General features: G+C 43.2%; 1 protein-coding gene across 1 annotated transcript in view; it reads right to left on the reverse strand.

Moving 5' to 3' along the window:
- The window catches only part of LOC124036575 (kelch-like protein 20), a 49,780-nt gene that overhangs the window by 10,614 nt on the left and 16,773 nt on the right, over positions 1-22,393 (reverse strand). The window contains exons 4-5 of the mRNA XM_046351310.1: positions 19,445-19,588; positions 18,765-18,898 (exon numbers count right to left, since the gene is read on the reverse strand). Of these exons, the coding sequence (XP_046207266.1) occupies positions 18,765-18,898; positions 19,445-19,588 (278 nt within the window). The remainder of the gene's footprint in view (positions 1-18,764; positions 18,899-19,444; positions 19,589-22,393) is intronic.

The raw sequence follows: 22,393 nt of genomic DNA on the forward strand, positions 1-22,393 counted from the left end.
GTATGTTTTAACCACTCTTATATAAGTGGTAGAATATCAGACACGCAACAAGAAGGTCTGATTTCATTATTACTGAAACTGGATCCAAGTGGTATATATAAAGATCCAGTCCATTTAAAAGATTGGAGGCCTCTTACACTTCAGTGTTGTGAAGCAAAAATTCTAGCTAAATTTGATTTATTTCACCTTTATTTAACCAGGTAGGCAAGTTGAGAACAAGTTCTCATTTACAATTACGACCTGGCCAAGATAAAGCAAAGCAGTTTCATCACATACAACAACACAGAGTTACACATGGAGTAAAACAAACATACAGTCAATAATACAGTAGAAAAATATGTCTATTTATGATGTGAGCAAATGAGGTGAGATAAGGGAGGTAAAGGCAAAAAAAAGGCCATGGTGGCGAAGTAAATACAATATAGCAAGTAAAACACTGGAATGGTAAATTTGTGGTGAAATAATGTGCAAAGTAGAAATAAAAATAATGGGGGGCAAAGGAGCAAAATAAATAAATAAATACAGTAGGAGAAGAGGTAGTTGTTTGGGCTAAATTATAGATGGGCTATGTACAGGTGCAGTAATCTGTGAGCTGCTCTGACAGCTGGTGCTTAAAGCTAGTGAGGGAGATAAGTGTTTCCAGTTTCAGAGATTTTTGTAGTTAGTTCCAGTCATTGACAGCAGAGAACTGGAAGGAGAGGCGGCCAAAGGAAGAATTGGTTTTGGGGGACCAGAGAGATATACCTGCTGGAGCGCGTGCTACAGGTGGGCGCTGCTATGGTGACCAGCGAGATGAGATAAGGGGGGACTTTACCTAGCAGGTTCTTGTCAATGACCTGGAGCCTGTGGGTTTTACGACGAGTATGAAGCGAGGGCCAGCCAACGAGAGCATACAGGTCGCAGTGATGGGTAGTATATGGGGCTTTGGTGACAAAACGGATGGCACTGTGATAGACGGCATCCAATTTAGGGTATTGGAGGCTATTTTGTAAATGACATCGCCGAAGTCGAGGATCGGTAGGATGGTCAGTTTTACGAGGGTATGTTTGATGTGAGTCTGGAAGGAGAGTTTACAGTCTAGCCAGACACCTAGATATTTGTAGTTGTCCACATATTCTTAGTCAGAACGGTCCAGAGTAGTGATGCTGGACGGGTGGGCAGGTACAGGCAGCGATTGGTTGAAGAGCATGCATTTAGTTATACTTGTTTTACTTAAGAGCAGTTGGAGGCCACGGAAGTAGAGTTGTATGGCATTGAAGCTTGTCTGGAGGGTTGTTAACACAGTGTCCAAAGAAGGGCCAGAAGTATACAGAATGGTGGTATTTGCGTAGAGGTGGATCAGAGACTCACCAGTAGCAAGCGACATCATTGATGTATACAGAGAAGAGAGTCGGCCCAAGAATTGAACCCTGTGGCACCCCCATAGAGACTGCCAGAGGCCTGGACAACAGGGCCTCCGATTTGACACACCAGGCGAGGCAATATTTGAGAAACCAAGGCTATGGAGTCTGCCGATGAGGATGTGGTGATTGACAGAGTCGAAAGCCTTGGCCAGGTCGATGAATACGGCTGCACAGTATTGTTTCTTATCGATGGCGGTTAAGATATATTTTAGGACCTTGAGCATAGCTGAGGTGCACCCATGACCAGCTCTGAAACCAGATTGCATTGCGGAGAAGGTGTGGTGGGATTCGAAATGGTCGGAAATCTGGTTGTTGACTTGGCTTTCGAAAGACCTTAGAAAGGCAGTGTAGGATAGATATAGGTCTGTAGCAGTTTGGGTCAAGAGTGTACCCCCCCCCTTTGAAGAGGGGGATGACCGCAGCTGCTTTCCAATCTTTTGTAATCTCAGACGACACGAAAGAGAGGTTAAACAGGCTAGTAATAGGGGTTGCAACAATTTTAGCAGATAGTTTTAGAAAGAAAGGGTCCAGATTGTCTATCTCGACTGAGTTGTAGGGGTCCAGATTTTGCAGCTCTTTCAGAACATCAGCTGACTGGATTTGGGAGAATAAGAAATGGGAAAGGCTTGGGTGAGTTGCTGTGGGAGGTACAGTGTTGTTGACCGGGGTAGGGGTAGCCAGGTGGAAAGCATGGCCAGCCGTAGAAAAATGCTTATTGAAATTCTCAATTATAGTGGATTTATCGGTGGTGACAGAGATTCCTATCCTCAGTGCAGTGGTGCTTGGCACATGGAATTAAATGCTTGGTAATGCTTAAATGATCAGCGTAATTAAAATTAAATTCTTGCCACATGGAATTTAAAAGGTATTGTCAGATATTATTAATCCTAATCAGACAGGTTTTTTACATGGACAATACATTGGAGATAATATAAGACAAGTACTAGAAACAATAGAATACTATGAAATATCAGGTACAGCAGGCCTGGTTTTCATAGCTGATTTTGAAAAGGATTTTGAAAAAAGACTGGAGTTTAAATATAAATGCCTAGAATATTTCAATTTTGGAGAATCTCTTCTAAAATGAGTTAGAGTTATGCATAGTAACCCTACGTGTTAAAGAGTAAATAATGGCTACATCTCAGAAAGTTTTAAACTGTCAAGAGGATTAAAACAAGGTTGTCCACTATCGGCATATCTATTTAGTAATGCCATCGAAATGTAAGCTGTTAAAATTATATCCAACAATAATATTAAGGGATTAGAAATCCGTGGCTTAAAATCAAAGGTGTCATTGTACGCTGATGATTAATTTTTCTTTTAAAACCACAATTAGAATCCCTCCACAGCCTCATAGTGGACCTAGATACCTTTTGCTATCCTCTCTGGATTAAAACCAAATTATGATAAGTGTCACTATATTACGTGTTGGATCACAAAAAAATGCAACTTTTACATTACCATGTAGTTTACCAATTAAATGGTCTGAAGGGAATGTGGACATACTCGGTATACACATCCCCAAAGAAAGACTTGATCTCACTCCAATACATTTTTATAGAAATGTAACAAATATAGATAAGATCCAGCTACCATGGAAAGTAAAATACCTGTCTATTTGTGCAAAAAACGCCCTGATTAACTCTTTAGTCATATCAGTTTACCTATTTGCTTATGGTTTTGCCGAACACCTAAGTGACCTGCTTTTTAAATTATATGAACAAAAAATTTTCAATTTTATTTGGAATGGCAAGCCAGACAAAATTAAAAGGGCCTATTTATATAACGAATATGAGTTTGAAGGGCAGAAATTATTAAATATTAAAGCACTAGACTTCTCACTAAAGTCATCAGCCATACAGAAGTTCTATTTATATCTAAAATGGTTCTCTAGTAAATTGGTAGGAAAGTCTCACCCCATGTTCAAGATTGGCCTTTTTCCATTTATTCAGATTACAACTGCTCACTTTCGGTTGTTTGAAAACAAAAAAATCTCCAAAATATCATTATTTTAAAAAGCCTTTTTCAGTTTTAATCCACCTGAAAAGACAGAACAAATAATACAACAATTCTTGCGGTTAAACTCAAATGTACTAAATGATAAAAAAATATATTAATATTTCCGATAAAATGTTTAAAAAAGGAACATTTTAGTGAATGATATCATAAATAGGACTGGTGGAGTTATGTCACACATGCAGCAAACACAGACATGGAAATGTCTGCTTACAACAAATTAATTGCAGCATTACCACAAAAACGGAAGAGGCAAGTAGTAGGGGGAAAAGTGAGGAACTTGTCTGCCAGCCTTGCATTAAAGACCATAAATGGTTAAAGAAAATTGTGGTAAATAAAAACATATACCAATTTAATTTAGAGACCAAAAAATGTACCGTTGTGCATTGCAAAATAGTTGGGAAGAGATTTTCAATGTACCTATTCCATGGCACATGGTTTATGAATTGACACGCAAAACAACACTGGATTCAAAACATATATTTGTTCAATTCAAATTATTATACAAAATTCTTGCAACCAATAGAATGTTATATATATGGGGGATACAATCTTCCTAGCTCTGCAGATTTTGCTGTGAGGAGGCAGAATCATTAGATCATTTATTTGGTACTGTCCATATGTAGCTCATTTTTGGTCACAGGTCCAGGAATGGCTGAAGAGTTGCATCATGTACCTGGAACTAATGCAACAGATAGCAATACTGGATGATTTGAAAAGTCATAGTCAATCAATCAATAATATAATAATTATTTTAGCAAAAATGTTTATCTTTAATCTACAATCGGTAGAAGCTATGAGAATTGAAAGGTTCAGTACTTTTCTGAAGCATCACAGCACAGTAGAAAAATATATGGCAAGTAGAAACCCAAAATGAATGATGTTGAGAGATAGATGGGAGGGGTTGAATGGAGCTGAAGGGTGGGACTAATAACAACAAGATAACCAATGTATAACATACGGGGTCTGTAAAATGCATATAGGTCAGAAATGTTGTGAAATAGCACAGTTGCAAATAGAAATCAAACTGGATGGACATCAGAAATAGAGTAAGGACTAAAAACAAACTAAATATAACTATTGTAAAATAGATTGTGTCTGTAAAATGTGTATAATATGTATACAGAAGGTAGAAGCCTAAGTGTTATTGTTTATTAGTTGACTCCAATTGGGGGAAGGGTGGTAGGGTTTGCAGGGAATAATAAAGGTATTTTCTAAGTACATATGTATATGTATGTATGTATATACTTATATATGTATGAATGGTTATGTAGTCGGAAGTTTACATCCACTTAGGTTGGAGTCAATAAAACTTGTTTTTCATCCACTCCACACATTTCTTATCAAGAAACTAAAGTCTTGGCAAGTCAGTTAGGACATCTATTTTGTGCATGATACAAGTAATTTTTCCAACAATTGTTGACAAACACATTATTTCACTTATAATTCACTGTATCACAATTACAGTGGGTCAGAAGTTTACAATCACTAAGTTGTTTGTGCCTTTAAACAGCTTGGAAAATTCCAGAAAAGGATGTCATGGCTTTAGAAGCTTCTGATAATTGACATCATTTGAGTCAATTGGAGATGTACCTGTGGAAGTATTTCAAGGCCTACCTTCAAACTCAGTGCCTCTTTGCTTGACATCATGGGAAAATTAAAAGAAATCAGAAAAAAATTGTGGACCTCCACAAGTCTGGTTCATCTTTGGGAGCAATTTAAAAACACCTGAATGTACCACATTCATCTGTACAAACAATTGTACACAAGTATAAACACCATGGGACCACGCAGCTGTCATACCTCTCCTAGAGATGAACGTACTTTAGTGCGAAAAGTGCAAATCAATCCCAGAACAACAGCAAAGGACCTTGTGAAGATTCTGGAGGAAATAGGTACAAAAGTATCAATATCGACAGTAAAACAAGTCCTATATCGACATAACCTGAAAGGCCGCTCAGCAAGGAAGAAGCCACTCCTCCAAAACCAACATTAAAAAGCCAGACTATGGTTTGCAACTGGACATGGGAACAAAGATCATACTTTCTGGAGAAATGTCCTCTGGTCTGATGAAACAAAGATTTAACCATAATGACCGTCATATGTTTGGAGGAAAAAGGGGGATGCTTGCAAGCCGAGGAACACCATTCCAACCGTGATGCATGGGGGTGGCAGCTTCATGTTGTGGGGGTGCTTTGCTGCAGGAGGGACTGGTGCACTTCACAAAATAGATGGCATCATGAGGGAGGACAATTATGTGGATATATTGAAGCAACATCTCAAGACATCAGTCTGGAAGTTAAAGCTTTTCACAAATGGGTCTTCCAAATGGACAATGACCCCAAGCATACTTCCAAAGCTGTGGCAAAATAGCTTAAAGACAACAAAGTCAACGTATTGGAGTGGCCATCACAAAGCCCTCACCTCAATCCTTTCGAAAATTTGTGGGCAGAACTGAAAAAGTGTGTGCGACCGAGGAGGCTACAAACCTGACTCAAATACACCAGCTCTGTCAGGAGGAATGGGCCAGACTTGACCCAACTTATTGTGATAAGCTTGTGGAACGCTACCCGAAACATTTGACCCAAGTTAAACAATTTAAAGGCAATGCTACCAAATACTAATTGAGTGTATGTAAGCTTTTGACCCACTGGGAATGTGATGAAAGAATTAAAAGCTGAAATAATGCATTCTCTGCTATTATTCTGACATTTCACATTCTTAAAATAAAGAGGTGATCCTAACTGACCTAAGACAGGGAATTTTTACTCTGATTAAATATCAGGAACTGGTAAAAACTGAGTTTAAATGTATTTGGCTAAGGTGTATGAAAACTTCTGACTTCAACTGTATATGGGTATGTATGTGTATATATATTTACCAAAATAATATATGGGGGATTAGAAATGATGCAGACAATTACATTGACGGAAGCAACAATTTTTCCGCAATATTAAAGCTGAATCACCCCTTAAAAAATATATAAATAAGGATCTCACTGAAATAGAATTACAAACAGGTTTTTGGGTTATTGCTGTTTACTGTAACCTATGATGTTAGATTTCTGTGTTGTTTCTAGCAAAACCTAGAATGTCAAGGGTTTAAGAAGCTGAAAAGGTTATGAGAATTGTCCAGACTTTCTCTTCTCACAGACTGAAATATGCACTGACAACTGGCTGCACATCATAACCCTCCCGAGTTAAGCTATGGTTGCCCAAGCCAAGTATGTGCTTGTGTGTGTGTGTGTGTGTGTGTGTGTGTGTGTGTGTGTGTGTGTGTGTGTGTGTGTGTGTGTGTGTGTGTGTGTGTGTGTGTGTGTGTGTGTGTGTGTGTGTGTGTGTGTGTGTGTGTGTGTGTGTGTGTGAGTGAGTGTGTGTGAGTGAGTGTGTGTGTGTGTGTGTGTGTGTGTGTGTGTGTGTGTGTGTGTGTGGGTGTTGTGAGTGAGTGGGTGTGTGTGTGTTGTGAGTGAGTGAGTGAGTGAGTGAGTGAGTGAGTGAGTGAGTGAGTGGGTGGGTGGGGGTGTGTGTGTGTGTGTGTGTGTGTGTGTTGTGAGTGAGTGAGTGAGTGAGTGAGTGAGTGAGTGAGTGAGTGAGTGTGTGTGTGTGTGTGTGTGTGTGTGTGTGTGTGTGTGTGTGTGTGTGTGTGTGTGTGTGTGTGTGTGTGTGTGTGTGTTACCACCATGTGTGTGCTTGTGTTGGTACCAGACAGAAGGTCAGATCATTGTTATGCTTGACCAGAACAGCTACATTTTGTAGAGTTGTTTAAAAGTCAAAGAAACCTCAAAATGCAGAGGGTTTATACTTTTTTTCTGACCACATGACCTTACCAGGACAAATTCTGGGCCCTCCTTGTAAGATGTCCAGAGATCGGAAGGCCATAGAGCTCTGCAGCACAGATACAGATCAATCATAGATTCTGTCCTAATGTGGTACATTGCAGCAGGAAAATGGAAAATGTGTGGAGAGGCAGCATTTGCTTCAGCACTTTTAAATCACTTTTGTTATGGGTAAAACAAAAATATTGATGTAATGCGTTAATTAAAAAGAGGAACAAAGTGCTGATTTGCCTCATGATGTATTCACTCGCGAAAAATGTCTCCGTCTACATCAGAATGCCACTGCAGGCTCTTTGTGTGTCTTAACCAATCAGATTCAGAAACCAAACTACTAGGGGTGCAGCTAGACAATTACTTATCATGGTCATCTCAAATAACTGAGAGGCACAGTGGTCTAAGGCACTGCATCTCGGTGCTTGATGTGTCACTACAGGCACCCTGGTTTGAATCCAGGCTGTATCACAACCGACTATGATTGGGAGTCCCGTAGGGTGGTGCACAATTGGCCCAGCGTTGTCTGGGTTTAGCCCGTGTAGGCTGTCATTGTAAATAAGAACTTGTTCTTAACTGACTTGCCTAGTTAAAATAAAATAATAATAATTGAAACAGCATGCATGATCAGAACGATAGCTAAATATTTACAGAGAAAGATTCTTAAGCAAACAACCCAAGCATTAATTGGGAGTCAGGTGAACTACTGTTCTATGGTCTGGGTAAATGCATCAAAGTGACATTAGGAGGCTGCAGAATGCACATAACAAAGCAGCAAGGTTTTTTTAAAGGTGGAGATACGGTTCTTCTGTTGTAGTCATGCTCAATTGTCTTTAAAAAAATGTTTTATTTTACAATAAAAAATCAAATAAAAAAGACAATGACATTCATTGTACTGTTGAATGGGATGGGCAATTTAGAGGACAAAACATAACTCACACATACACAAAATAAAACTAAATCCTATTAGGCGGTACATGTATAAGAAGACGGCATATAGTCATTACAAGCAGTGTAGTTAAGCCAAAAATAGATATTGAGTGGAGTACAGCACAGAGTAGCAGCAGATTGTCAACCCAGTTACGAAGCGGGACTAGACCATTTATCCAGTATCGGCTGCCATATTTGGTAAAACATTGGACTTCTATTGGAGGTATTGTATCGAACCTTTTCCATATGTATTACATTCCCTAAATTCCCTGTGGATACCTCTATATGGGCAGTCGAGAGACCGACCCTTTTGAATGGGGTTTGACAAGGATCAAGCTATCTAAAGTAGGACTATTTGGCTTCATGCCATACTGTGGGATATGTGTCCTTAAGAAATTCCTGATTTGGAGGTATCTGAAGAAATGTGTTGTTGGCATGTTAAACCTTCCCTGTAATTGTTGAAATGAAGCTAACTGACCATCTATGTATAGATTATAGATTGTGAGCCCCTTCTCCCTCCACTGTGAAAACACCACATCATCCAATGCGGGGTGGAAAGCATGATTCAGGCAAATCGGGCTGTCAATGTATACAGTGGGTATGTTAAGAAAATACCTAATCTGTTTCCAGATCCAAAGCGTATGACAAATGACTGGATAAGAGTCATAAGTGGATTTTTTCACATATGTTGGGCTATTAACAAGTGCAGGGAGTGAGGAACGTTGACAGGAGGCCTGCTCAATCAAAAGCCATGCAGGCATATCCTTCTGTCTCATCGCAGGTAAGCTTTCCCTCCATAAAGACACAATGTTCAGATTAGCAGCCCAATAATACAGTTTAAAGTGAGGAAGGCCAAAGCCCCCCTCTATTTTCTACTTGCATAAATGCTTCTTTGAAATTCTGGCTGCCTTGTTATCCCATAAAAATGGAGTTACTATTGAATCCAGTTTCTTAATAATATATATATGCCATTTAGCAGACGCTTTTATCCAAAGCGACTTACAGTCATGTGTGCATACATTCTACGTATGGGTGGTCCCGGGGATCGAACCCACTACCCTGGCGATACAAGCGCCATGCTCTACCAACTGAGCTACAGAAGTCTTAAAATAGCTTTGTGGTATGAAATTGGGTAGACATTGGAAGAGGTAAAGAAACCTGGGTAGGACAACCATTTTAATAGCGTTTATACGACCAACCAAGGAGATAGGCAGAGTTTCCCAAAAATCTATATTTTGTTTAAGCCGATATATTTTCATGTCCCAACTCGCTTTCAATAGCTGATCAAGGTCTTTTGTCACTACAATGCCAAGGCTTGTGAACTTGTCCATCACTGTTCTAAACGGGGTAGATTGCAGAAATTGCATATCCACAGGCCGTGATATTGGCATCAACTCACTTTTTTGCCAGTTTATCTTGCAGCCAAAGAAGGAGCCCAAATGTGTTTATCAAGTTAAGTTAGGGTGGAATAGAAGTTTTAGGCTTGGACAAAAACAAAAGAACATTGTCTGCATATAGGGAAATTTTGTGCTGTGTGTCCTTTATTTTAACAGAAGCTATATCGGCACATACCCGAATGCGAGTAGCAAGGGGTTCCATGGCTATAGCGAAGAGAACAGGCAAAATAGGGCACCCCTGTCGGCACCCCTTGAACAAGCGGAATGACTGTGACATTTCTTGATTGGTTACCACGGACACCATTGGGTGTGCATAAATAATTCTTAACCAATTAATAAATTCCTTTCCAAGCCCGAAGTGCTCCAGAACCGACATCATATACTTCCACTCAATCCGATCAAACGCCTTCTCTGCATCAAGAGCTATTACCACTGCCTCAACCTTCTCTGCATCAAGAGCTATTACCACTGCCTCAACCTTCTCTGCATCAAGAGCTATTCCCACTGCCTCAGCCTTCTCTGCATCAAGAGCTATTACCACTGCCTCAACCTTCTCTGTATCAAGAGCTATTACCACTGCCTCAACCTTCTCTGCATCAAGAGCTATTACCACTGCCTCAACCTTCTCTGCATCAAGAGCTATTACCACTGCCTCAACCTTCTCTGCATCAAGAGCTATTACCACTGCCTCAACCTTCTCTGCATCAAGAGCTATTACCACTGCCTCAACCTTCTCTGCATCAAGAGCTATTACCACTGCCTCAACCTTCTCTGCATCAAGAGCTATTACCACTGCCTCAACCTTCTCTGCATCAAGAGCTATTACCACTGCCTCAACCTTCTCTGCATCAAGAGCTATTACCACTGCCTCAACCTTCTCTGCATCAGCTATTACCACTGCCTCAACCTTCTCTGCATCAAGAGCTATTACCACTGCCTCAACCTTCTCTGCATCAAGAGCTATTACCACTGCCTCAACCTTATGACCGTGGTACATTACGTTGAAAAGGCGTCTCAAATTGTAGTATATATGTCGGCCCGGGATAAAACCTGTCTGGTCAGGGTGTATGATGTCAGAAATATATGTTTTCAATCGGTTTGCCAATATCTTTGTCAACACCTTGTTTTCTATGGGGAGTAACGACACGGGGTGATAAGACGGCATCTCCATGGAATCTCTATCTTTTTTCAAGATCAGTGCTATTGTAGCCTCATACAGTGTTTGCGGGAGTTTGGCATTTTCTTTGGATTGTTTAAACATTCACAACATAAGTGGAGATAGACTGGCGCGGTACTTCTTATAGAATTCTATTACATATCCTTCGGGCCCAGGGGCCTTGCTGTTTGGAAATGGTGCTATCGCTGTGTTCATTTCCTCTAAAGTTATCCCTGCATCGAGTGCAGAAGCTGCCCCCCTGTCTAGTTTAGGAAGTTCACATTCAGCGAGAAAGCGTTCCATAGTTTGTGGATCAGTAGCATCGCATTTTGATTGGTATAGCTCTGAGTAAAACTGCGCAAAGCATTTATTAATATCCTGCGGATCTGTTACTATTTTATTTTGTGAATAGCTCTAGATGCCTGTACATGCCTTAGCTGTCTTGCTAATAATGTATGTGGTTTGTCACCCAGTTCAAAATAACTTTGTTGCGTTCTAGCAAGTAAAGAACCCATCCATTTCGAAAGGATGGTAATTGTGTCATGTTTTGTCATTTATTATCTTGTCTTGTCCCTGTGCTTCCCATTCTATTCGTTTCCCTCTGCTGGTCTTATTAGGTTCTTTCCCTCTTTCTATCCCTCTCTCTCCCCCTCCCTCTCTCACTCTCTCGCTCTCTCTTCTCTCTATCGTTCCGTTCCTGCTCCCAGCTGTTCCTATTCCCCTAATCAATCATTTAGTCTTCCCACACCTGTTCCCGATCCTTTCCCCTGATTAGAGTCCCTATTTCTTCCTTTGTGTTCCGTTCCTGTCCTGTCGGTTCCTTGTCTAGAATTCACCGTGCTGTGTTTGTGTATCGCCCTGTCGTGTCGTGTTTTCCTCAGATGCTGCGTGGTGAGCAGGTGTCTGAGTCTGTCTGGTTCAAGTGCCTTCCCGAGGCAACCTGCTGTTCACCTGCTGTTCAAGATCGAGTCTCCAGTTTGTCCTCGTCATTTCGAGTGAAAGTTGTGTTTTTGTTTGTATTTACTTTACTGGATTAAAGACTCTGTTTTCGCCAAGTCGCTTTTGGGTCCTCTTTCACCTGCATGACAGAAGGAACCGACCAAGGAATGGACCCAGCGACTTCAGACGCTCGTTACACTGCCGTCGAGATCCAAGGAGCCATGCTCGGCAGACACGAGCAGGAATTGTCTGCTGCTCGCCATGCCGTGGAGAACCTGGCCGCTCAGGTTTCCGACCTCTCTGGACAGTTCCAGAGTCTACGTCTCGTGCCACCTGTTACTTCCTGGCCTGCCGAGCCTCCAGAACCTAGGGTTAATAACCCACCTTGCTACTCCGGGCAGCCCACTGAGTGCCGCTCCTTTCTCACGCAGTGTGAGATTGTGTTCTCTCTCCAACCCAACACATACTCTAGAGAGAGAGCTCGGGTTGCTTACGTCATTTCACTCCTTACTGGCCGGGCTCGAGAATGGGGCACAGCTATCTGGGAGGCAAGGGCTGATTGCTCTAACAAGTTCCAGAACTTTAAAGAGGAGATGATTCGGGTTTTTGACCGTTCAGTTTTTGGTAGGGAGGCTTCTAGGGCCCTGGCTTCCTTATGCCAAGGTGAACGGTCCATAACGGATTATTCTATTGAGTTTCGCACTCTTGCTGCCTCTAGTGAGTGGAACGAGCCGGCGCTGCTCGCTCGTTTTCTGGAGGGACTCCACGCAGTGGTTAAGGATGAGATTCTCTCCCGGGAGGTTCCTTCAGATGTGGACTCTTTGATTGCTCTCGCCATCCGCATAGAACGACGGGTAGATCTTCGTCACCGGGCTCGTGGAAGAGAGCTCGCATCAACGGTGTTTCCCTGCTCCGCATCGCACCCATCTCCCTCCTCTGGCTCAGAGACTGAGCCCATGCAGCTGGGAGGGATTCGCATCTCGACTAAGGAGAGGGAACGGAGGATCACCAACCGCCTGTGCCTCTATTGCGGAGTTGCTGGACATTTTGTTAATTCATGTCCAGTAAAAGCCAGAGCTCATCTGTAAGCGGAGGGCTACAGGTGAGCGCAACTACTCAAGTCTCTCCATCAAAATCCTGTACTACTTTGTCGGTCCATCTACGCTGGACCGGTTCGGGTGCTACATGTAGTGCCTTGATAGACTCTGGGGCTGAGGGTTGTTTCATGGACGAAGCATGGGTTCGGAAACATGACATTCCTTTCAGAGAGTTAGAGAAGCCTACGCCCATGTTCGCCTTAGATGGTAGTCATCTTCCCAGTATCAGATTTGAGACACTACCTTTAACCCTCACAGTATCTGGTAACCACAGTGAGACTATTTCTTTTTTGATTTTCCGTTCACCGTTTACACCTGTTGTTTTGGGTCATCCCTGGCTAGTATGTCATAATCCTTCTATTAATTGGTCTAGTAATTCTATCCTATCCTGGAACGTTTCTTGTCATGTTAAGTGTTTAATGTCTGCCATCCCTCCCGTTTCTTCTGTCCCTACTTCTCAGGAGGAACCTGGCGATTTGACAGGAGTGCCGGAGGAATATCATGATCTGCGCACGGTCTTCAGTCGGCTCCTGAACGTAAGGCTCTCGAGGATTATTTGTCTGTGTCTCTTGACGCCGGTACCATAGTGCCTTCTTCCTCTCCGGCCGGGGCGGGGTTCTTTTTTGTTAAGAAGAAGGACGGTACTCTGCGCCCCTGCGTGGATTATCGAGGGCTGAATGACATAACGGTTAAGAATCGTTATCCGCTTCCCTTATGTCATCAGCCTTCGAGATTCTGCAGGGAGCCAGGTGCTTTACTAAGTTGGACCTTCGTAACGCTTACCATCTCGTGCGCATCAGAGAGGGGGACGAGTGGAAAACGGCGTTTAACACTCTGTTAGGGCATTTTGAGTACCGGGTTCTGCCGTTCGGTCCGCCAATGCGCCAGCTGTTTTCAGGCATTAGTTAATGATGTTCTGAGAGACATGCTGAACATCTTTGTTTTTGTCTATCTTGACGATATCCTGATTTTTGTCTCCGTCACTCGAGATTCATGTTCAGCACGTTTTCCTACAGCGCCTTTTAGAGAATTGTCTCTACGTAAAGGCTCCTGTTTCCACTGTCTGGCTGTTCTTCAGTGGGCTCAGATTTGCGTCTATTCGAGTTCAGCTGGCTGTTCGATGTCTCCTCCGTTTCATTCCCTGTAATTTCTCGGTTCTGCGTTATCCCCATTCCTTCTGAAGGCATTCAGTGGTCCATCCGCTAGAGGGTCTGCTGTCAGTCCTTGCGATCCTGGCCTTTCTCCTGAGCGTTCCAAGGTCATTGTCGAGTTGCAGCGCTTTTAGGTTTCGCTAATTTCTATCGGCGTTTCATTCGTAATTTCCAAGTTGCTGCCCCTCTCACAGCTCTTACTTCTGTCAGACGTGTTTTAAGTGGTCCGGTTCCGGGGAGCTTTTGATCTTCTAAAAGAACGTTTTACGTCCGCTCCTATCCTCGTTACTCCTGATCACTAGACAATTCATTGTCGAGGTTGACGCCCTCGTTCCAGTCTGACGATAAGGTTCATCCTTGCGCTTATTTTCTCATCGCCTGTCGCCATCTGAGCGCAACTATGATGTGGGTAACCGTGAACTGCTCGCCATCCGCTTAGCCCTAGGCGAATGGCGACAGTGGTTGGAGGGGGCGACCGTTCCTTTTGTCGTTTGGACAGACCATAAGAACCTTGAGTACATCCGTTCTGCCAAACGACTTAATGCCCGTCAAGCTCGTTGGGCGTTGTTTTTCGCTCGTTTCGAGTTTGTGATTTCTTACCGTCCGGGTAGCAAGAACACCAAGCCTGATGCCTTATCCCGTCTGTTTAGTTCTTCTGTGGCTTCTACTGATCCCGAGGGGATTCTTCCTTATGAACAGTCTGGGGAATTGAAAGACAGGTTAAGCAAGCACTCACGCACACTGCGGCCAGAGTAACCTCCTTTTCGTTCCTGTTTCCACTCGTCTGGCTGTTCTTCACTCACTCTGCAACTGGTCATCCCGGTCCTCTTCTACGACAGCGCTTTTGGTGGCCGACTCAGGAGCGTGACACGTTGACTCTTGTTCGGACTGCGCGCAGACTTCATTCCTCCTGCCGTCGTTCCCGCTCCCCATTCTCCCCATGGTCTCAATCCCCTAGACTTCATTACCGGTCTGCCTTTGTCTGCGGGGAAGACTGTGATTCTTACGGTTGTCGATAGGTTCTCTAAGGCGGCACATTTCATTCCCCTCGCTAAACTTCCTTCCGCTAAGGAGACGGCACAAATCCATCAGAATTCTGTCTTCCATGTCACAGTTTTGGAGGGAGTTCCTGATTGGTGCGTCCGTCAGCCCTTTTTCATCCCCAGTCTAACGGTCACAGAGAGGGCCAATCAGACGTTCGCATACTCAGCCTTTCTTTCAGAAACCCTCCTTGGGCAGAACAGCTCCCGGGCAGAATACGCTCACAATCGCTTCCTTCGTCTGCTACCGGGTTATCTCCGTTTCAGAGTAGTCTGGGTTACCAGCCTCCTCTGTTCTCATCCCAGCTTCCAGCGTTCCCTCCGCTCAAACGTTGTGAGCGCACCTGGAGGAGGGTGAGGTCTGCACTTTGCCGTTACAGGGCACAGACTGTGAGAGCCGCCAATAAACGCAGGATTAAGAGTCCAAGGTATTATTGCGGCCAAGATCATTTCTTCGCACCCCCGTTCGTCTTCCTCCCCCTCCCGTCCTTGTCGAGAGCGCACCTATTTACAAGGTACATAAGATCATGGACATGCGTTCTCGGGGACGGGGTCACCAATACTTAGTGGATTGGGAGGGTTACGGTCCTGAGGAGAGGAGTTGGGTTCCGTCTCGGGACGTGCTGGACCGTTCACTCATTGATGATTTCCTCCGTTGCCGCCAGGATTCCTCCTCGAGTGCGCCAGGAGGCGCTCGGTGAGTGGGGGGTACTGTCATGTTTTGTCATTTATTATCTTGTCTTGTCCCTGTGCTTCCCATTCTATTCGTTTCCCTCTGCTGGTCTTATTAGGTTCTTTCCCTCTTTCTATCCCTCTCTCTCCCCCTCCCTCTCTCACTCTCTCGCTCTCTCTTCTCTCTATCGTTCCGTTCCTGCTCCCAGCTGTTCCTATTCCCCTAATCAATCATTTAGTCTTCCCACACCTGTTCCCGATCCTTTCCCCTGATTAGAGTCCCTATTTCTTCCTTTGTGTTCCGTTCCTGTCCTGTCGGTTCCTTGTCTAGAATTCACCGTGCTGTGTTTGTGTATCGCCCTGTCGTGTCGTGTTTTCCTCAGATGCTGCGTGGTGAGCAGGTGTCTGAGTCTGTCTGGTTCAAGTGCCTTCCCGAGGCAACCTGCTGTTCACCTGCTGTTCAAGATCGAGTCTCCAGTTTGTCCTCGTCATTTCGAGTGAAAGTTGTGTTTTTTGTTTGTATTTACTTTACTGGATTAAAGACTCTGTTTTCGCCAAGTCGCTTTTGGGTCCTCTTTCACCTGCATGACAAATTGTATTCATATTTTAACTTTGTGATCTTCTCAAGGACTGTATACGAGGAATTCGTCCTAAAAACATACACTAATATTAAATAACACTTAACACTTAACTCTCATGTTAGGGGGTGAGTGGCGCTAAAACATGATGTGCCAAACAATGCTATATTAGCCACAACATCTCACCAATCATAAGTCCCAAATTCTGGTCGTCTAATCAAAAAGACATAGGCCGGAAATCCAAACACATTCCTGGCCTGTATTTGGTCATTTAGCCGGCTGACACAGCCGTTCTGTATCCTCAGCCAGGGAGCTTGCTTGTCAAGAACAGATCGGCCTCTTTTGGGTTGTCAAACGTACCTGTTGATCCTTCGACTGTCACCTTAAACCGGGCTGAGAAGAGGAATCCATATCGGATGTTGGCCGCCCTGCATTTGTTGCGTACCTCATCATACTCTTTCCGTTGGTTCCTCACCTCCAAGGTAAGATCTGGGTAGAAAGACACCCTGGCTCCGTTGAAGTTAAGGGGGAACTTTTGACTAGCCAGCTTGAGGATGAGATCCCTGGTCTGGGGATAGTGCAGCCGTACGATGAATGGCCTTGGTTAGCCTCTTCAGTTAACTCCTCGTGGGTGGGCGACGTTGAAATTGGCTCGTTGTCTGTCTCATTCAAATTGTCTTGTTTAGCGCTCCCTTTTTTGGTGCCTTTTCCCTTTGTCATATTTGTTTGAAGTTATAGGTCGTGAGAGGTTAAGATAAATACTAATTTGTTTCAAAAGCAAAGCACGTCTACTCCATAGCACGCTCTCTAGCGCCCTCATGCTCAATTGTCTTGGTTGGTAATCAATCAACAAGATAATTGAAAAAACGATGTTTATTTTATTTAACAATGTACACCATTAAAACGGCCAAACTCTATTCACAACAGTATTCAGTTGGTAAGACATTCAGTAAATACCAGGAATAGGTTGTCCACAATCTATCTGTTATCCAGACAGAAAAGATAAATAGGCTAGATAACATTTAATAAAGAAATTGAGCAATTTATCTGGGCAAACCACAACCTTTCAATATATAAATTCAAACAATACTTCAGAACCGTTTAAATATAATAAATTGCAAGGTTGTACGGGACTATTGTAGATGAAGTAATCAATCTATAATTTCAGACTGTTATAGAGTATTTATCTGGTCAATATGTTAGTGTATTATGTCTGTTTGTAACAGTGTGTTTATATGTGAAAATGTGTTTGTATTATAAATTGTATTTGAATGTTTCAGAACTCTTGGAAGATTAGTCCAAATGAGGACTAAAAGAGATCCTAATCAAATCAAATCAATCCCGGAAATTGTGGGTCGCTCGCTCCAGGCAAAGTGCACCAAACACAAGGCGTGCTCTCCACTTTCCTCCTGTATTTATTTAGCAAGCCTGATAGCGCATCACACCCAGCAGACAGAAGAAAAAGCTCTCCAGTAAATGTAGCAGCCTATACAGCTAAACACTAGCGATCTGATATGCTGTATTGCATGGAAACAAGACCATTTTTCAGTCTGGTCAACTGTAGGCTACTAACAATAGCAGCTGCATTGTAAGTGAGGATCTGGTGGACTGTATATTTGCTTTTACTTTATGTGTTCTCTCCCATGTGCTGGTAAGGGCACAGACAGAAAGGATTCCAGTTGAGATTTAATAACACTGAAGATGCACCGGCGAGAGGCGGAGAGGAGCAGCACCGCACTGAGTACAGTATGTAGTATGGACATTTCTTCAACCAGTGTGTGTGTGTGTGTGTGTGTGTGTGTGTGTGTGTGTGTGTGTGTGTGTGTGTGTGTGTGTGTGTGTGTGTGTGTGTGTGTGTGTGTGTGTGTGTGTGTGTGTGTGTGTGTGTGTGTGTGTGTGTGTGTGTGTGTGTGTGTTACCAACAAGGACACAAACTGGCATTGGCTAACACAATGAAAGCTAACTGGGGGGAAAACACAAGGATGTCTGTAACTTTCTCTCACTTGACTTATCTCCAGCTGATCTTCTTCTCTGAGCTGGAGATCGCCCAGCATGCTCTGCTCCACTTGACAGGCCTACAGTTGCATAGGGCAGGACTTCACGACGCAAAGATGCATAAAGAAAGCTCAGCCCTATGAGTTTCATTGTCCAATCATCATTTTGCTTTCTTTGTGTCTCTGTCTTTGTGTAGGAAACCCACCTAGTCCTTCTTTGAAATAGAATTCATATGAACAAGAACAAGGTTGCTGCAGTTTGACAGAGTTGTGTTTCCTCCCCAAGACCAGGAGTTTTTCCAGGAGTTTTTTCGAACCATGTAACCTGATTAGAAAAACTCTGGTCTAATCATAGCCCATATTAAACCTTTTAACGACAGATGAATCATGTCATACCATGTAAGGTTCAAAGATTTACCTGGTTAGGTCACCAGATCAGGTAAAACTACAGGCCCCAAAATTATATATATATTGTTTTTGCCACACCACTCTAGGACCTGAGGTGCCACCTCTGATGTTGTACATTTAGTCAGGTACATCTGTTAACTTTACGTGTTATTCAGACCTGTGTTCATGGGTGCATCGCCATCGCTGCCTCCAATCACGTATAGCTGACCATCCATCACAGCAGCCGTTGCCCCAGAACGCCGGCTCAGCATCGGTGGCTGCTTCGTCCAGCTATTCATTTTGGGATCATATCTGGTAGAATACGAAGAATATACAAACAAAACTAAGATTTTATCAAATATGTTTTCCTTATCTTCCTTCATATTATCACTAGTTAAACAGAGATACAGAAACAAATGTCTAAATAGTTCATTCTCCCTTTCCTCTGTCCGACATATGTACAAGTGTGAATTGGAAATGTGTTTTTGCATATCCCAACTCTCCCTGAGACACCCTTGGAGAGTGGGGTCACAGCAAGGGTCTGCCATGATCAATGGCGACCCTGGAGCAATCAAGGTTAAGTACCTTTCTCAAGGACATATTGATAGATTTTTCAGCTTGGGGATATGAACTGGCGACATTTCGGTTACTGGCCCAACATTTTAACTACGAAGCTACCTGCCACCTGTTAAAAAGCCTATCAAAGGTCAACAGGTCCAACTTGGTTATCTTGCTGTCACCTACGTACAGTATTCAGGTAATTCACAGATAACATCTAAAGAGCATTTTGACATGGACCTTTGCCCTGATTCATCTATCTCAACCACAGTGCAACCACTGATGAGAACATGGCCTTACCTCTCAACAGTGTTGGTGCAGACCATGCCGTCGTATCCTCCAAGGGCGTATAGATATCCATCCATCTCCACCAGACCCACCCCACTGCGGGTGCTGCTCAGTGGGGCCACGTCGTTACTCCAGGTGTTGGTCTCTGGGTTGTACCTGCATGGGGTTTGGGGGGTGGGGGGTGAAGACATGTCTGATGAACAAGATTAGGAAGAAGACTATGGATGATTACCTATCACCATCTATATCAGTGATTACCTATCACCATCTATATCAGTGATTACCTATCACCATCTTTACTCAGTGATTACCTATCACCATCTTTACTCAGTGATTACCTATCACCATCTTTATCAGTGATTACCTATCACCATCTTTACTCAGTGATTACCTATCACCATCTTTATCAGTGATTACCTATCACCATCTTTAATCAGTGATTACCTATCACCATCTTTACTCAGTGATTACCTATCACCATCTTTATCAATGATTACCTATCACCATCTTTAATCAGTGATTACCTATCACCATCTTTAATCAGTGATTACCTATCACCATCTTTAATCAGTGATTACCTATCACCATCTTTAATCAGTGATTACCTATCACCATCTTTAATCAGTGATTACCTTTCACCATCTTTAATCAGTGATTACCTATTACCATCTATATCAGTGATTACCTGTCACCATCTATATCAGTGATTACCTATCACCATCTATAATAGTGATTACCTATCACCATCTTTAATCAGTGATTACCTATGACCATCTATATCAGTGATTACCTGTCACCATCTATATCAGTGATTACCTATCACCATCTATATCAGTGATTACCTATCACCATCTATATCAGTGACTACCTATCACCATCTATATCAGTGACTACCTATTACCATCTTTATTAGTGATTACCTATCACCATCTATATCAGTGACTACCTATCACCATCTTTAATCAGTGATTACCTATTACCATCTTTATTAGTAATTACCTGTCACCATCTATATCAGTGACTACCTATCACCATCTATATCAGTGATTATCTATCACCATCGATATCAGTGATTATCTATCAAATAAAATTGTATTTGTCACATGTGTGCGAATACCTTGAAATGCTTACTTACAAGCCCTTAACCAACAATGCTGTTTTGAGAAAATACAAAATAGGAAATAGGAAGAGGAAGAGAAAAGAATAACAACTGTATTTTTATTTCACCTTTAGGTAGGCCACTTACAACAACACAGAGTTACACATGGAATAAATAAACATACAGTCAATAATACAGTAAAAGAAATCTATATACAGTGTGTGCAAATAAGGGAGGTAAGCCAATACATAGGCCATGGTGGCGAAGTAATTACAATATACCAATTAAACACTGGAGTGAATAGATGTGCAGAAGACGAATGTGCAAGTAGAGATACTGGGCTGCAAAGGGGCAAGATAAAACATTTAAAAAATACAGTATTGGGATGAGGTAGTTGGATGGGCTATTTACAGATGGACTATGTACAGGTGTAGTGATCTGTGAGCTGCTCTGACAGCTGGTGCTTAAAAGCTAGTGAGTGAGATTTGAGCCTCCAGCTTCAGTGATTTTTGTAGTTCCTTCCAGTCATTGGCAGCAGAGAACTGGAAGGAGAGGCGGCCAATTGAGGAATTGGCTTTGGGGGTGACTAGTGAGACATACCTGCTGGAGCGGTTGCTACGGGTGGGTGCTGCTATGGTGACCAGTGAGCTGAGATAAGGCAGGGCTTTACCTAGCAAAGACTTGTAGATGACCTGGAGTCAGTAGGTTTGGCGATGAGTATGAAGCGAGGGCCAGCCAACGAGAGCGTACAGGTCGCAGTGGTGGGTAGTATATGGGGCTTTGGTGACAAAATGGATGGCACTATTGTTATGCAGGTGAATGAGGACCCAAAAGCGACTTGGCGAAAACAGAGTCTTTAATCCAGTAAAGGAAATATGCAATACTCCTAGACAAATCGGAGCGGTAAATAAAGCATAAAAAACAATTCCACTCGTAATGACGAGAACAGACTGGAGACTCGATCATAAACTGTAGGTTGCCTCGGGAAGGCACTTGACCGTAGCAGACTCAGACACCTGCTCACCACGCAGCATCTGAGGGAAACACGACACGACAGGGCGATACAAAGACACAGCACGGTGAACAATATACAAGGATCCGACAGGACAGAAACGGAAAACAAGGGGAGAAATAGGGACTCTAATCAGGGGAAAAGATAGGGAACAGGTGTGGAAAGACTAAATGATTGATTAGGGGAATAGGAACAGCTGGGAGCAGGAACGGAACGATAGAGAGAAGAGAGAGAGGGAGGGAGAGAGAAAAAGGGAACGAACCTAAAAAGACCAGCAGGGGGAAAACGAACAGAAGGAAAAGCAAAATGACAAGACAATATAAGACAAAACATGACAGTACCCCCACTCACCGAGCGCCTCCTGGCGCACTCGAGGAGGAATCCTGGCGGCAACGGAGGAAATCATCAATCAGTGAACGGTCCAGCACGTCCCGAGACGAACCCAACTCCTCTCCTCAGGACCGTAACCCTCCCAATCCACTAAGTATTGGTGACCCCGTCCCCGAGAACGCATGTCCATGATCCTACGTACCTTGTAAATAGGTGCGCTCTCGACAAGGACGGGAGGGGGAGGGAAGACGAACGGGAGTGCGAAGAAAGGGCTTGACACAGGAGACATGGAAGACAGGATGGACGCGACGAAGATGTCGCGGAAGAAGCAGTCGCACAGCGACAGGATTGACGACCTGGGAGACACGGAACGGACCAATGAACCGCGGAGTCAACTTACGAGAAGCTGTCGTAAGAGGAAGGTTGCGAGTGGAAAGCCACACTCTCTGGCCGCAACAATACCTTGGACTCTTAATCCTACGTTTATTGGCGGCTCTCACAGTCTGTGCCCTGTAACGGC

Source organism: Oncorhynchus gorbuscha, linkage group LG05 (genome assembly GCF_021184085.1).
Source record: "Oncorhynchus gorbuscha isolate QuinsamMale2020 ecotype Even-year linkage group LG05, OgorEven_v1.0, whole genome shotgun sequence".
Taxonomy (NCBI): Eukaryota; Metazoa; Chordata; class Actinopteri; order Salmoniformes; family Salmonidae; genus Oncorhynchus; species Oncorhynchus gorbuscha.